The following is an 18,003-nucleotide window of genomic DNA, read 5'->3' on the forward strand; positions in this document are numbered from 1 at the left end:
CCCTGCTGTATTCTGACTAAATGAGTGCTGCAAAAATTATTTTTAATTCAGCATATATGGGCCATTCTACAGAATTGGTGCAAAGTCAGAGTTGGAAACATCTTGAATTTTTTTTGTTTTTTCCCACAAATTTTGCATGTATGCAAATTGTATAATATCCAAGGTACGCTTTTCTAGTAATTGTGCAGTTAATTCTCATATTGTATTTTCAGAAAATGCTGGAATATTTTCCTTCTCCCCAAATTTGTCACTACCGAAACACAATATTAAATAATTTATTAAGAAGGCTTATAATGACCTATTAAGATTTTGTTTACATCTACCTTATAAATATATATTTTTTCTATTTAAAAAAAATATTTTTACTGGTGAAATCAATAAAGATTATAATTTTAATAATATTTTAAGTGTGATTTATGAGATTTGTTGTATTTTGAACCCAATCTTTCTTTGTAGAAGGCATAAAGTTTATCGTACTGATTTCAAAGTTAAGGATTCATTAGTTTGAATATGCATTGAACCAAACACTATCATAACATCTTAGTTGATAATTCAATATACTTTATTTTTGACAAAACATCCCATGTTACGGTAGTGACTGCACATTTTTGGTAGTGACAGTAATGTTTTGGTAGTGACCACAATAATTAGTTTGCCATGGCTGAATCAGACTGTCCACATTTTATGTTAATATAAATAAATAACTATGATGCACATATGCAGTCAGTACATATAGCAGACACACATCTGACAGTAAATATCTTATAAGAACACCTAGAGCTATTCTATACTTTGGGTCTTGAGGTGCAAGTGAGAAGAGGTATGCTCATAGATTTTTCTTCCCAAAAAAACAACAACTTACAATGTAGACTCAGAACCACTTTGTTTTATTTGCACATTTTCAACATTTTGTTTATGAGTCATTCAGATAAATCTCCAGAACCACTGAACTGTGTGTGTGTGTGTGTGTGTGTGTGTGTGTGTGTGTGTGTACATAAAACATTAATTTCAGAATAATTTTCCTCATTCAGATAAATCTCCAGAACCACTGAACTGTGTGTGTGTGTGTGTGTGTGTGTGTGTGTGTGTGTGTGTGTGTGTGTGTACTGGTGTCTGATCACCCTCACTGGAAGTGCTAGGTGGTGTGGAAGCCCTGCAAAATGTCTCCACCTCTTTTTGTCTTTTCACCATCATCCTGTGTCTTTTCCTCCATGCTTTTCTGACATCTCTTTGCTCCCTGTCAGGTAATTCACTGATACTCTTCAACTTTCCTTCTTCCCTTCGTTTCTTATTTCTTTCTCTTTCTTTCCTTAAGTATTCCTCGTACTTCACTGGGTCTTCCCTCAACCTTTGTTTGTATTCTCTCTGTCTCTCTGTTGTAGTTTTTCTATTTTTTTTAGGCATGTTGGTGTTTTATGTCATTCTCCCTGTCAAGTTAATCATATAAATTAACATTACTGACAACAACCTTACACCTAAGCTAGTATCATGGACTGCAACCTTAAGTAATTGTAACCTCATTACATTACAGAATTTTAACAGAATATTGCATACTAAAACACTACTAAAACATACTACAGTAGTAATTATTTGCATAACTGTACTAAAATGTAGTTTATTCCTCCAAATAAAGGATTATGTGTTCCCTTTTGTCACTACCAAAACAATGTCACAACCGAAACTTCAAGAAAATGTTTCGGTTGTGACTGTTTTGGTAGTGACAATTTTAGATACTTTTGAGCCTAGCTCGAAGATGCTAATCAGCACATGGTTAGCCATCACTGGTCAGAACAGTTGAACACATATAACAACTAAATTTTATGGAATAACATCCAAAAAAAAAATTCTCAATAGCAGAAAAAATGAGTTTGGTAGTGACATTCCTTAAAGTTACACACAGATTTTTAGACTTTAGAACACATTTACCTCAAAATGATGGGATCAATCTACTCACCATATAGCACATGAGAGAGAGGGACACAGGAATATTTCCTGATCAAAAATGTAGGGCTGTGGTTAAAATCTGTCTCAGCCAATGGACTACAACATTCACTGTTTTGGTAGTGACATGAAAATGCGGGACATGTTTTTTTTGATAAAGTTTCATGATTTAAAAATAAAATATAAAATAAATATTTTTTTTAACTTCATTTTTTTAAAAAAAACAAAAATATTTTTTTTAAAACAAGAATGGAAAAATTTGCAAAAAATGTTTCAATATCATTTTCACAAGTTGAAATTTAGGGGTTAGGGTTTGGGACAGCCACCTCCTAATTGAAAGTAGCCCATAAATTATGATTTTATATATATAAAGCTTACTGATATCTTAAATATTATTGTGGGTTTCAATAGATAATTGAAGGATCTTAGTAAACATCTAAGATTTTAATAATTAAATGCTTTTCAAATGTGTTTTTTGGATGAGGGACAGCAGTTTGCACCAATTCTGTAGAATGGCCCATATATTTTGTGAAGCATCCTTAAAATAAGATAATTAATTGCCTTATGTAATTAGCTTTTCAAATAAATCTAATTTCTTGAATTAAGTGTATCTTAATATATCTTTTGTTGTTGTTGTTGTTGTTTTTGTTGTTGCTGCAGTGAATAGGCCTTATTTTCCATCTGCACATTTATAAGCTGAGTTCTTATTTATGATTTTCTTATTAACATGTTGTGTGTGCAGGTGTCCCAATGTACGTGGATTGAGAGGAAAATCGCTGCTACTCTGTTTGGAGAGCCACCCAGTGCCACTGTCCAGGACGCCCTGCAGAACTTCCTCAAGGTAAGACGTGCCTCTAATCACCTGCCCACACCGGTGATTGACTACCCTGGTAATCCAGAGTTCTTGCGAGAGCACAAGTTGAATTTGCTCAGCGAATTACTCTGGCGTCGAGTAATGATGCTCATTAAATATGCCCCTCGATCTGAGCTGCACCAATCACATCGGGTTATCTGATATAGGCGGGCCAGAGGCGAGCTAAACAGATGACGACAGCGCTGTAAAGTCGAAGTCATTAGTAAACATTGCAAGATGGCTATGGATGAACACCAGTTGTTTGAAACGGCTTTGGCCGCTACAATGAACGAGTTAGACTTGGCTTTTTATCTGTGTAACAAGCCTCTCTATTCAACACCCAAACGTTCCATTAAATGTTTGAAGTGTATGTCATTAATATTTAGATGGCTGGTATGACTGTCCTCAAAGAAATACAATTAAAAAACATGTTTTTCTTAAATTGTCATCATTTTCTGCATGCCAAAAAAAAAAATTAAGCAATTGTAGCCATTTTTTCTTGTATTTATTTCATTAATTTGTTACATTTTTACCAATTTGTCATTACGTTATTTAGGTAGACAGATTTTCACCTCTTGCTTCTGTAGCTCCAGCTTCCTCTGCAATGAAATCAACCAGTCCAATTTCCAGATTTTCCCACCATAGACTTTCACACTGCAAGCCTTAGTGCTGCTCAATTCTGATTTGTTGCTCAGATCTTATTTTTTGTTTTGTTTGGCTGTTCACATTATTTTTTTAAATGTGGCCAATATCAGATTTGAGTGTGAACTGACAAGCATACACAAAAGAACAATAACAAGATAAAAGGTTAACACAGAGGTATCTGAAGTCAGCATTTATGCTTTTATTTCTGAGCTAGTGTGCCGTTGAAGCCCGCAAATTTATGCGCAAGCGATAAGGAAGACAAAGACGAGGATGATGAATAAGAGAGTGGATTTTTTTCTAGTTTTACCTCAAGTTTGTTTGTATAGAGCTGTCACTCACCGTGATACTTAAAGTCCCACTGTAGTCAATAATTTTATCCCTTAAAACTCATCTTTGATCACCAAAATGACATATTTAAACATTTGTTCCTTTCTGGAAAAAGAATTCTCCGTGCCTTAAAATAGCTTGAATGTAACTCTACACTGTTGCATCATTTAGTATACGCGGTTCTATGAATATGCAAATGAGCCCCGCCTCCACTCACTCAGAGATTCATATGGAAGTAAAATAATAACAAAGTTTTTGAAACAAAAAAGCTTGTTGAATTGCACTACTTGAAAAAATATGCATTGCAATAACCCTGCTTGCATTTTAATGCATTGTATTTTTAGGGCTTGCATTTTTATGGGCTGAAATTCAACATTCACATTTTCATTATTAAAAATTCGATAATCCATATTCACCTTTCAGTGAATATTTCACATTTCACTTCCAAAATATTCATTATGTTTAAAAATACAACCTATAATATTCGACAGGCAATTTTCGGTCCATTTTATTTCGCTTTACAAATTCATTGGTTCAAATCCAACAGAAAATTCAACAGTTGACATCTGAGAACAGCAGGAATATCATTAGATTGCTGATTTATAATCTCCATAACTGTTAGTCAGCCTCACCACACACAGCAAGCGGCTGTTGGCGAAGAAAACTATAGAGCAACGGGTGAGAGAGTCATTCATTCATAAAAATGGATTTACAGAAATGGAGCAAGCGTAAGTATTTGTGATGATTATCAGGGCCAGTATATATATGGAAAAGCTGATAAAGACACAAAAGCTGTGTTTACATTTAAGTCAAAGTTAGTTTTGCACATGTAAGCAGCTTTCTCTACTGTGAACGAGATTATAATGTTATTCCCTGATGCTGATGTACAGATAAAACGTTAAATCTGAGGTAGTAGACATATTTCTCTCGGTTGTTTAGTTTTCTTAACTTTACAATATGTCATTCTCCAGGATTTGGCATTTAGCCTATTATAATGGATTTATGTGAACATTGTTTTTGTAAGTTCACTTACATTAAAATTTTTTGCATTTTTGCTGTAATTGTTAATGATAAATAATAACAATCTGATAATTTATAATTTGCAGTTTATGCCTACAAAATGTTAAAAAATTATGGCTTTCAATAAGGTTAAATGGCTATAAATACTCATTTTATGAAAAAAATAATAAATAAATAAATAAATAAGGGCATCAGTATAGGCTAACGTTTATACTGGCCTTCATTCACAAGGGTACTGTTGTTTCCTTAACATGTCTGAATAGTGTTCCCATTAAACTAGATTTAAAGCCCTGGGAGTTCAGGGCCTAATTGTAGAACTTTTTTTTTTTTTTTTACTTTACCATTTTTTTATGGACCATTTAATTTCCCGAATGGGCCAATGCAGTTGCATCAGTCATGGGTGACACTCAATGACACTCAAGGGTGCGTTAAAGATGACACTGGGGCTTAAAGTGTAATACACTAAGTGTAATAAAAATCCATATTTTTAAAAATGTTCACTGTACCCCACCCTTTTTTATGGACCTTTAAACTTTGCATATGGACAGGCAGATGAATATGCCAAGTCATGTATGGGAGTTTTTCTCGGTCACAAAAAAGTTTTTTGTTTTTCATTCACTGAAAGTGAATGGTTATAAGACCAACTTGACTGTGACTGTTGCATATGCTATATTAATTTTCTTTTTATATTATAATGATTTCCATTAAATACCATCACGCTGTCAGCATGGCTTATGTTTTTAATTGCTATGTGCTAGCTTCCTTTATAGTTGATATTTGTGCTATTGTCGTGTCTTTCTATTAACACACCTCCATGATGAACCACTTGGAGTTTCCCGCCTGTTCGGCATAAGTCCCTTCCTCTTGGAGGTGTTGAGCTGCAGTGATACATACTTGACCATCACGGCTGTCTGCCATATTAACCGAGTGACCAAAAAACTACTGTTATGTAAATTCTTTGCACTGACTCCTGTCAGATTGTGACAAATGATGATTTAGAGCAACACAAAAGTCTCATGAATTCCGAAATGACCGGTCAGATTTGCAAAACATGCGACCTATATCTGATTTAGTACCACATATGGAAGTGGCCCAAATCAGAATCTAAAAAAAAAAAAAACAGATTCCATGTGGTTTGTGCTGTTTACAATATTTATTTATTTTTTTATTTTTTTTCAGATTTTGGCCTCTTTTGTCTGCAGTCTGAACGTAGTCTTAGTATGTTCTGCAAAGGGGTCACAGTTTAAGTAACAAACCATGTTAATTTATGAAAGAGCATGACCTGTGTTCCTACATTCACCGTTTTTACATAACGTTGCTCTCTCCTCTGATGTATTCCTGTCCTTTGTATCTCACCCATCACTTCTTATTTAAGGGGTCTGTGCTTAGACTTGTTGCACCCTGCCAAGACAACACAACATTCTGGAGGGTTATACAACAGCATGACTGATTAAAGGAGAGAAATATATCGTTCTTCATCATTAATCATTAATAATCCAATAATTATAGAGAAAAAATGGAGCAGCTGTGTATGTCCAAATAACATGATATCTCTTTATCCACACACTGAATGATCTATCAGAATACAGAATTAAAAGTATGTGGAAATCCCCTTCACAGTTATGGGTTTCAGCTACACCTATTACTAGTGCAGTGTGCATACAATCAAGCATCGATACAGCCGTGCATCTCCTTAGACAAATATGATAATTCACAAAGCAAGTTTCATACAGAAATGTCTTCTAGAGGAAAGCCTGAATATTCTATTGGTTCAGCAAGAACATGCAAAAGTTGGAGTCGGTCAGATTCTTTTTTTCCTAAATGAAATGAATACATTTATTCAGCAAGGGTGCATTAAATTTAGCAAAAGTGACAGTAGAGACATTTAAATTGTTACAAAAGATTTCTATTTTAAATAAATGCTGTTCTTTTGAACTTTCTGTTCATCAAATAATCCTGAAAATGTATCACAGTATGTACCACATATTGAAATAGAAAACAATTATTTTGAATTGTAAAAAATATTTCATAATATTACTGTTTTTAACTAACTGTATTTTTGATCAAATAAATGCAGCCTTAGTGGGCTTCTAAGAAACATTTAAAATATCTTATCAACCTCAACATTTTTAACGGTAATTTGAATGATGTTTGTCTGTCCACACACTTTTGGCCATGCTGTTTATAGTCATGTTTGTGTTTTTGAGAAAATGTTTTCAGTCCTGGATGAACCCTAGAAGCAATGTAAAATATTTGATGGCCATGTTAAAATGTAAGTCTTTTGTTTGTTTGCTATGGTGGGTTAAAACTAAGGAAAACTTGAAAATATGAGTTTTTTTTTTTTTTTTCATTTCCAGCGCTGGGAATCATGAAAATTAACAGTCCTAAAATGTTGAAAATGTTGAAAAAGTATATATATACAGTGAGGAAAATAAGTATTTGAACACCCTGCTATTTTGCAAGTTCTCCCACTTAGAAATCATGGAGGGGTCTGAAATTGTCATCGTTGGTGCATGTCCACTGTGAGTGACATAATCTAAAAAAAAAAATATCCAGAAATCACAATGTATGATTTTTTAACTATTTATTTGTATGATACAGCTGCAAATAAGTATTTGAACACCTGAGAAAATCAATGTTAATATTTGGTACAGAAGCCTTTGTTTGCAATTACAGAGGTCAAACGTTTCCTGTAGTTTTTCACCAGGTTTGCACACACTGCAGGAGGGATTTTGGCCCACTCCTCCACACAGATCTTCTCTAGATCGGTCAGGTTTCTGGGCTGTCGCTGAGAAACACGGAGTTTGAGCTCCCTCCAAAGATTCTCTATTGGGTTTAGGTCTGGAGACTGGCTAGGCCACGCCAGAACCTTGATATGCTTCTTACAGAGCCACTCCTTGGTTATCCTGGCTGTGTGCTTCGGGTCATTGTCATGTTGGAAGACCCAGCCTCGACCCATCTTCAATGCTCTAACTGAGGGAAGGAGGTTGTTCCCCAAAATCTCGAAATACATGGCCCCAGTCATCCTCTCCTTAATACAGTGCAGTCGCCCTGTCCCATGTGCAGAAAAACACCCCCAAAGCATGATGCTACCACCCCCATGCTTCACAGTGGGGATGGTGTTCTTGGGATGGTACTCATCATTCTTCTTCCTCCAAACACGTTTAGTGGAATTATGACCAAAAAGTTCTATTTTGGTCTCATCTGACCACATGACTTTCTCCCATGACTCTTCTGGATCATCCAAATGGTCATTGGCAAACTTCCCACGAGGTGAGATCTTGCATGGAGCCCCAGTCCGAGGGAGATTGACAGTCATGTTTAGCTTCTTCCATTTTCTAATGATTGCTCCAACAGTGGACCTTTTTTCACCAAGCTGCTTGGCAATTTCCCCGTAGCCCTTTCCAGCCTTGTGGAGGTGTACAATTTTGTCTCTAGTGTCTTTGGACAGCTCTTTGGTCTGGGCCATGTTAGTAGTTGGATTCTTACTGATTGTATGGGGTGGACAGGTGTCTTTATGCAGCTAACGACCTCAAACAGGTGCATCTAATTTAGGATAATAAATGGAGTGGAGGTGGACATTTTAAAGGCAGACTAACAGGTCTTTGAGGCTCAGAATTCTAGCTGATAGACAGGTGTTCAAATACTTATTTGCAGCTGTATCATACAAATAAATAGTTAAAAAATCATATATTGTGATTTCTGGATTTTTTTTTTTTTCAGATTATGTCTCTCACAGTGGACATGCACCTACGATGACAATTTCAGACCCCTCCATTATTTCCAAGTGGGAGAACTTCCAAAATAGCAGGGTGTTCAAATACTTATTTTCCTCACTGTATATATATATATATATAATCTAAAATCATGAAAAAAAAATTCTCAAAAGGTGTATGAACCCTGGAGTTTACTTTTGTTGAAAACATAAGCTCATATATGTGGCTAGTGCAGTCTTTATATTTTGTGTTATTGTGTAAGTCTCTTAAATTTTGACAGTGTTATTTATTGCTCTTATTATAGAGTGTTGGTTTACAGCCTTCAATTGTAATTGTTTAATATCTCATTTAACATGCAAAATGTTGAAGAATTCGCCCTAGACGTTTGCCTGGCAGCATTGCAAGCCTTCTTTAAAGTGATTGTGTTTTTCATGATCACATTTAAGTAACTCCACCTGAAATGCAAAAAAAAAGAAAGAAAAAAAAAAGGACATATTGTGTTTGCTTACTTTGTCCTATGTTTGATTCTACAGGCAGAGGAGATCAGTCCCAAGTACTCGAAATTCAACTATGTGTTTTTAGCCAAGGTAATGACTCTCTTGTTTGAGGTTTTGACTATTTATGATCAATATTAAGTTAATGACATTATGTATTTTGTTGGCTCTGTTCCAAACCTAGTGAGCTGTCTTGCTGTTTACCACCTATATAGATAACGACTTCACATTTTTTAAAGCCGACATTAATGTGATGAAATTCGAGTCGACGTCGACTAGTCGCTGATGACGTCGTTGATGAACAAATTAAGCCTGAACCTCGGACTGAGACTGAACGCGGGTTGTGCACAGCTATGGCATATGACACAGCGCTCCTACATAACAGCTTATTTTTATCAATTCTTTTGTCTTTAGGTGATATTTCTGCTCATGCTAAATCAGATATAGATAAAGTAGCACAGTAAAGATTACATTTATATGAATGCATTAGTGTGAGAGTGAGCGATTGCATTTCACTTGTACGTACTCTCTACTAATAGTGAAGCTGTGGGTTTTAGTCACTAAGAAATATATGCTAGAACTTTCCGTTTCTAAGCTATTTAATTGATAAATCATAGAACAGAGTTTACAATATATTTCTGCGCTACTGAATGATTCTGTGCGCTCAATTTTCAAGTGATATGCGCGCTACTGTCTGTGTGTTGTGTGTGTAATGCAGCAGCAGTTTCGAACGCAATTAACTTACCTGTACAATAAGCTGAGTAAAACGTACATTCACGCGATCAATTCTGAGCATCCAGATGGTATAATCAGCATTTATTTGTCATTTTAACTGAAACGGTGTAAATGGACTTTTATTATCCTGTTGCGCCCTCTGTAGACCATGAAAGATCAGCAACTAGTCTGTTCAACCCCTAATTGTTACTATACCTTCCAAGACAGCATCCTAACTGATGTTTACACAACGCCATTTTTAAATAAGCACAGATTTTTTTTTTTTTTTTTTTTTGTGCATTTTTGCAGTTCATTTACACAACAATGGCATTTTGGGGGCCTGAAAATGCAAACTTTTGAAAGCGGGTTTCAAAGTGCATAGATAAGAGACCGTTATCGTCTCCATGTAAACTACAAAAACTCGAATTTGTGAAAACGGTGACGTCATGCACATGCATATTACGTGTTCAGTTCTATAGGCGTGTAGTTTTTCTTTACAAAGTGACATCGCCAACTACTGGTAAGGCAGCATAATAGAGCGTTTTTAGTCGTTTTCGCAGATCCGTGTGAACGGAGATGGTTTTGAGAACATTTTCGTATGTACGTGAAAAACTCAAAGGAAAAAACGTTCAGTTTTTAGAACATCATTGTCATGTAAACGCACCCCAAGACGAGTACAGACCAAGAACAACTCAAACTGGGGGCTATATATACACACAGAGTAACAAAATGATGAACAATGAACTTGTGGAACAAGTCAATCAATCAATCAAGAGTAGCTCTTTCAACAAATGAGAACTTTTTAGTGAGAATGAGAATGAGGAAATGAGAACCAAGGAAACAGTAAACATAGATTTACAAACTAAAAGTCCAGGAAAATGAAACCGAAACAAAACATTACAATATCTTACTTACAATACAAATATGATGGCCATAAACTTAAAAAGAGGAAGAGAAAGACTGAAATCTCCTGAACTATCTGTAATGGTTACATTTTAATAGCATATGTCAAATCCACATTTAAATCTGACTGAAGTGGGATCATAAATTTAGCTTTTTCAGCTCCAGTTACTCTAAAATAATGTATTTTTAGGCATGTTCAGCTAATGTGTGCTAATTACTATTTTTATTTCACTGATTTCAGTTTTTGGTAATGAATGAAGTACAAATAGATTTGCACTACCATTCAATAGTTTTTAATACCTTTGCCATCACATGAATACGTAAAAAAAAAAAAAAAAAAAGAATTAGAAAACAGTTATTTAAATGGTTATAATTTACATTAGTGTTGTTTTTACTGTATTTTTGATAAGTTCTGCAATGGTGAGCATAACAGAGTTTTTTTTTTTTTTTTCAAAAACATTTTAAAAATAATACTGGCTCCAAACTTTTGAACATTATAGTAGATAATTGACATTTCTCCAATATCTTCCTCCATCTTAGATGATTTGTTTTTCTTTTTCTTTTGGAACAGCTTTTACATAGGCAACACACATATGTCGTCTACATAGGCAGCTCACTAGGTTTTTTAACTGAGCCAGTAAAGCCTTAAAGGGTTAGTTCACCCAAAAATGAAAATTCTGTCAGTAATTACTCACCCTCATGTTGTTCCAACCGCGTAAGACCTTCGTTCATCTTCGGAACATAAATTAAGATATTTTTGATTAAATCTGAGAGTTGTCTCACTCCTCCATAGGCTTTCAGAGGGACCGAAACTTGCTGGCCCAGAAAAGTTATTAAAGAGATCGTTAATATAGTCCAAGTGACTCCAGTGGCTCAATCTTAAGTATATCAAGCGACGAGAATACTTTTTGTGCGCAAAAACAAACAAAAATAACGACTTTATTCCACTATTCATTTCCTTCTCTCTGGGCCTCTAGTTGGTTCACGTAGTGTTTTTGCGTAGCGCGTCTGTGTTACACGTCACCACGTAGGCTCACAATTGGCCGAAGCGGGTCATGTGTGTGATGCGTGATGACGTGCAACACAGACGCGCAGCGCAAAAACACTACGAGGCCCAGAGAGAAGGAAATGAATAGTGGAATAAAGTCGTTATTTTTGTTTGTTTTTGCGCACAAAAAGTATTCTCGTCGCTTGATATACTTAAGATTAAGCCACTGTAGTCACTTGGACTATATTAACGATCTCTTTAATAACTTTTCTGGGCCAGCAAGTTTCGGTCCCTCTGAAAGCCTATGGAGGAGTGAGACAACTCTCAGATTTAATCAAAAATATCTTAATTTGTGTTCCGAAGATGAACGAAGGTCTTACGCGGTTGGAACAACATGAGGGTGAGTAATTACTGACAGAATTTTCATTTTTGGGTGAACTAACCCTTTAAAAGAAAATGAAGAACATTGAAATGGTTGACTGTAACTGCGCCTACTGTATATCTCTTTTCTCCTGTCAGTGTTACAAAGACTTGGGTCAGAGGAGTCGTGCCCGACAGATGTGTGACGCTGCCTCTGCGATGAGCATTGTGACTAAAGAGGTGTTTTTCTTATTCGGATTAATCAGATTTATAGTTTGAGTCTCTTGTCATTGTTATTCTATGTCAGTAACTGAATTATTTTTGCACTTTCTCAAAAGGACGAGGAGGCACAGAAGGAATTGGACTCTCTTGTTGCATCACTTTAATATACGTCTCCAACAGAAGGGAAAAAGGCTCTCTGTCTTTATGTTCCATCTCATTAGACTCGACTGTGACTGGACTGTAGCCGTTTACCCACAAACCAACATTTGAACTATTAATGTTGGCCAGGACACATCATTTATTGTGCATCCATTAGAATGCACAATATACTGTATTTGTTTTACAGGACAATTTCTTTTATTTTTTTTATTTTTCCCCCCAGGAACATTTTAGACATTAACACTAATAGTTGCAATACACAACATGGCTGTCATCTATTGACAACGCCATGACTATCAGTGGCTAGAATGAATTTCACATTAATGATATCTTCAAAACCCACAAAATCTTTTCGATTTTCTAAAAAGGATTAAAAAAATTATAATTACAGAGATTATTTGGGTGAAGTGACACTTGCAGCTTGCAACATATTCTGACCAAAAACCACGGGAAATATCTTTTTGACCGGAATTAAAAGCATCAAATTACTTTTGTTTTAATGTGCCTTTTAGGGGCATGTTTTTGTGTGTACTTTGTAATCAGGATTTCATCCAAAATTATGAATATACCTACAGATTATTTCATAAAATAGCATGGCTATAAAGTTATATTTGTGGAATCTAGTTTACCTCCTAATAAGTGTCTGATACAAACCTTTGAATACCTTTCGAAGAACTTCAATAATTAGTTTGTCCGGAAAGACGCTGAAATTAGACTGTGCATGAAAGCTGAAATTATGTCATATATATATTATACTTTTTATAGCATGTATATCCCTCCTGTCTTTTACGGGTGTGTTTTTTTTTTTTTTTTTTTTTTTGTTAGGGATACCCAAACAGCTCAATCTGGATTAAATCACTTATCTGAGTTCTCTTTGTGGAATCTGTATTGTTGTTTGTTTTTCAGTATGATATATAAGCAGATAACTTGGGTGACTTGTGTACATTTTAATTCATATACATTTTTTTGACCAAAGATAATCACTAAACCTCTACATTTAAGAAATTATGGGGACCATGTAAAGTGGAAGATAAGTTTTCCTCTTATGCAATTGCTAATATTGTTTTAATGTCATTTTTAGTGTTTATACGATCCAGCATTAAGAATGTAATAATTGTTTGTATATTTACATGATTGCACTTGCTTTATATGGTACATTTTAGATTGTTGGTGATCTGTACAGAACATTGATACTGTAACCATGCATATGAAGACATTCACTTCATTGCTGCTGCTCATTACAATATACAATAAGGTGAATTCAGACTGTGTTGTACGTTGGTCATATTTTTTTATGTTTTACTGTATGTTATTGGTGTGGCATGAATTGGTCATTTCAACAGCATTAGCGACAGAAAACATAATTGCAGTCTACTTGAGCCTAACTTAGAAATTAACCAGTGATGTGAGATTTTTTATTGTTTTCATTAATATTTTGAATCCGTTTTTTTTGTTTTACATTTTCCGTTTTCATTAGAATTTTAAAGTGCCATTATTTTGCTTTCATGAATATTACCTTTCATGCAGTGTGTTATATAGCTATTTGTGAATGTAAAAAGATCTGCAGAGTTTTAAATATCAAAGTGCACAACAAAGTTATTGTCTTCTAAATGAAAGAATTCATTCTGAACTTGCCGAAACGAGTTGTCAGCAATTCCAGTCTCACTTCCTGTTACATAGGTATGTAACAACAAATTTGCATAATGCCAGCCTTTGGTCTTCATTGGCTGCCGGCGAACAATGTCTCCTTTCCCCCGCCCTCAAACACTGTAGTTGTATTCTGAGGCCTGGAAGAGTGTTATTCATGTGGAGAAGATGCTGTTTTCAGTTTTTTTGGTAATAGGCATTTCGTTTCTGATGTGCACTGTAAGCGATAGACAAATCTCAACAGACTGGGCCTTCTGACCAATCAGAGCAGAGTAGTCTCTTGGAAAGGAGGGGTTTAGAGAGACTGAATCTTTGAACAAACCGTTTTCAGGCTTTCAGTGTATATTATGAGAAAAGTGTTTTTGACCTTGTATGCATGTAAACCTGATGTAGGAGACTTTTGTCATTTTTATTCGTTTTCTTTTTTTAAATATGTATTCGTTTTATTTATTTTTATTTTTAGCTTTAGGTTTAGTTGTTTTAGTACATCAAGTTAAACTACGTTCAAATGAGAAATGTTGCTATTGTCAACTAGATGAAATAATATATATATATATATATATATATATATATATATATATATATATATATATATATATATATATTTTTTTATGTTTAATTTTCAGTTAACATTTTTTTTTTTTAAAGTAACAATGCTGATATTACAGGTAATATTATTCTTTTACTGCCCTAAAAGTGCCTGGACATCATAAAATGTAAAGCACTGATACACCAAACTTGATATGATGATGCACAAATTTCACCCACTACTCAAGCAAGTGTAATGACACTTACATTTTTGCTTGGGAACCACATAGAACCAAATCGAATGTCTAGAATCAAGTTGAATTGGACTATTGATCATGTGCTCTTCAATTTCCGTCTACAAAAAAGTTCAGACATTTTCAAATTTCTTTGTTCAAAACTTCTGATGACAACATTTGTTCTGTTTCACGTTGTGCTCAATGTGCTTGGACCTTAATAATTGCCATTATTTTTATTTTTACAATTCTGTTTAGTGGAACGGAAGTTACACTTCACTTTCAACTTCATAAATGTAGGTCAGGTAGTTTTCAGTCAGTATCTTGCCTGTACACTCTTGTCCAGAGAGCAGCCAACCATAGGCAATGCCAGGAAGACATGATGAAAAGGGCTGATTTTCAGGTGTCACGGGTGATATTACAGGGCACTCATACTGACTCACCCATCAGTTGTAAACAGAAATAACCTTTTCATGTCTGGACACCTGAACCAAGCACTGGGTTAATAATGTCTTCAGCAGCAACAGCTTCTGATTAGAGACTCTTCTGTACTGACATGTTTTATGTGAATTGACATCATGTAATGAAAGGTAACATTACTAATGTAACCCCCATTCCCTGAAGGAGGGAATGGAGATGTTACGTCAGTGACTGACCAATTGGGATCTCGCCTGAGAGCTGTGGTAGATTCTGCCAATCACCTTCGAGAGGTAACAAAACAAGCCAACGGACATTGGCGAGTGAGATTTGCATCGCGAACCACTCCCCGTGATACGGGGATATAAGGAAGCGTGCTGTACTCACTGATTAAGTTTTTGCTGAGGAGCCAAGACAGTGTCCTGGCCACTCAGCTGTGGTTACAGGGTTTGTGGCGACAGGACGTAACATCTCCATTCCCTCCTTCAGTCAATGGGGGTTACATTAGTAACCTAGATTAGTAACCTCACGTTTGACGTTACGTCAGTGACTGACGAATTAGGATCCCTAAGAAACACAATCGATGTGCCTTCCCAACGCCCCTTGTAAGCTGCCTAATCTGGGGCGGAAAAATGGACAGGGCTGTATGTGTGGAATGTTGACCACTGCTGTTCCTTCTTACCCTTGACTAATTGGATAGCACTATTACTAATGGAAAGCAATGCTACAGATACTACATCCTGCCTGTATGGAGGTAACATGTGGAGTTACACATATGCACTGGCCATTAGGGAAGTGCTACATATGGAAGGTCTCTGTGGTAGATTCTGCCATTCAGTACCATTATAGAGACGGCAGAGTGGACCTTGCCAAGGAAGAGACACTGGCTGTGTGCTAGTGCATCCGTGCAGAGGGTCCCTAAGGTCAGGGAATAAAACAAATGTCAGTGGCACATGTCCGGAGAGGCAAACAGGTTTACCTTTGCGGCTCCAAAGAATCTCCAAATCAGCTGAAACACCTGGGGGTGGAGTCTCCACTCTTTCGGCCCGGGAGCGTGAGCTGTTGTGAGAGCGTGTCGGCTGCATGATTGAGCTCGCCCGAAATGTGAATGGCATCCCATGCGATGGTACTGGACATCCGTTGGGGGACGGCTAGATGCTCCTCCGCCTCCTGGCGGATGTCGATGGCTCCTCCAGTCGAGGGCAGCCGGCAGTGAGTACCCCGATCCCTGCTCCGCCCCCATCATGGTGGACGGCAGCATGCTCTGGCCCACAGTGAACGGGAGCGATGACTCCGCTCCCTCTCGGACGGCAGCCACACCTCCTCGACCCAGAAGCATGGCAGCAAGCGTGAGCTGTTGGCATCCTACCTGCTGTTCAATCGCTCCAGCACCACCGCCTCGGGCAGCCATTGGATTCACCGCTCCTTTGCTGCCTGACCTCCTCAGCACTGCGATCCCCCTCTGCAGCGAGGGCTCTCCATATCCCTCCTTCCTCCCGGGTTTCGGCACCAATGTAGTAAAGTTTGTTGTTGTAATGGGGAGGAGGAGGTGGGAACTGGTGAACATTTAAAGACTTTTAATAACAAAATACAAAACGAAATTACAGCCCCTCATGGATGACTGCTGTCACATATGAACAAAACATAAAATAAAACAGCCCAGGCCTGGTCCTCTCTCGTCCTTAACTGTCGCCGCTCCTCCTTTTATGCTTCCACTCCTCCGTGAGAGACACAAGACCGGTCCATTGTCCAGGTGTCGCTCATCCTCAATCACGCCACCTGGCTCGTGCCATTCTCTCACGGCCCTCAGCCTCGTCCTGCACGCCACACTTCTGACTCCAGAAGAGATGATGGCAGGCGAGTTGTGACATGGGTCAAGAGTGTAGACCACCTTGACGGTTGATGTACGCAACACTCGACGTGTTGTCCGTTCGGACCAGTACTGCTAGCAGTTCAAGGCAATTCTGCCGTGCAAAGGCAAAAGACCGTAACTTCGTTTTTGGTCGAAAATGAGTTATTTATATTTTTGGCACATTCAAGACCTTCTTTATCATGTGGATAAGTATCTTGAAAGTATCTTGAATTTTGGAACGCTCAAATTACGAGTTACGGTGCTCTGCCTTTGTTTAGCCGTGCGTCAATATGAAGTTACTGTGCCGGTGTTCAATCAAATAATGCTACCTACCAGATTGTACGGTTATCTGCCTTTGTTTTAATGTCCATTCAAATTAAAATTACGGTGTAGCCTGTGTACTTTGTACAGCTGCCATCAGTCGCTCTAACTTCTGATGTCCTCAGAGCGGTCAGAACATTTAGTATGGTCTGCTCCATCGACAAACGTGCGATATCGATCGCGAAGGATTATGCAGAGTTGACAGAAAAACGTTACACATTGCCGTATCAGATGAATACAACCAAGAATTAAAGCTCGGCAAACTAGCTGGCAGAGTGCCAAAACTTCGCCTTCAGCCCCGCCCTAAACGCGGTCGAGTCAACGCTGGACTAATAGGAGGTATTTTGTCATGTCAAATGTATTAATAATGCCATCAGAATGCAACCAAAGCACAGGATAGCAATAAGTAGATGGCTATAAATAATTGTAAATCATACAAAATAAATGCCATGATCACAAGATTTTATACAGGTGTGTACTATAATGATTTTGTTAATGGTGATCAGCAACTAAATATTGATAATGTGGAAGTTACTGCCTTTTACCTTGGCATGACTTCTCACTTTTTGCTGACAATACAAAGGCAGAGTAAAGTAACTTTAAAATAGTGGTCAAAAGTCAAGTTTGAGCTCAAGATTTTTTTATGTATATAATTTCCATTAC

At 36.8% G+C, this 18,003-nt stretch overlaps 1 protein-coding gene across 2 annotated transcripts in view; it reads left to right on the plus strand.

Moving 5' to 3' along the window:
* rmdn2 (regulator of microtubule dynamics 2) overlaps positions 1-14,331 on the plus strand; it is a 63,033-nt gene extending 48,702 nt beyond the window's left edge. For both annotated transcript variants that reach the window (XM_079855049.1, XM_079855050.1), the window contains exons 9-12: positions 2,684-2,782; positions 9,036-9,089; positions 12,121-12,201; positions 12,300-14,331. In XM_079855049.1, the coding sequence (XP_079711175.1) occupies positions 2,684-2,782; positions 9,036-9,089; positions 12,121-12,201; positions 12,300-12,347 (282 nt within the window). In that variant the 3' untranslated portion in view covers positions 12,348-14,331. The remainder of the gene's footprint in view (positions 1-2,683; positions 2,783-9,035; positions 9,090-12,120; positions 12,202-12,299) is intronic.
* Positions 14,332-18,003: the final 3,672 nt, after the last annotated feature.

This window comes from Squalius cephalus, assembly GCF_949319135.1.
Source record: "Squalius cephalus genome assembly, chromosome: 21".
Lineage (NCBI taxonomy): Eukaryota > Metazoa > Chordata > Actinopteri > Cypriniformes > Leuciscidae > Squalius > Squalius cephalus.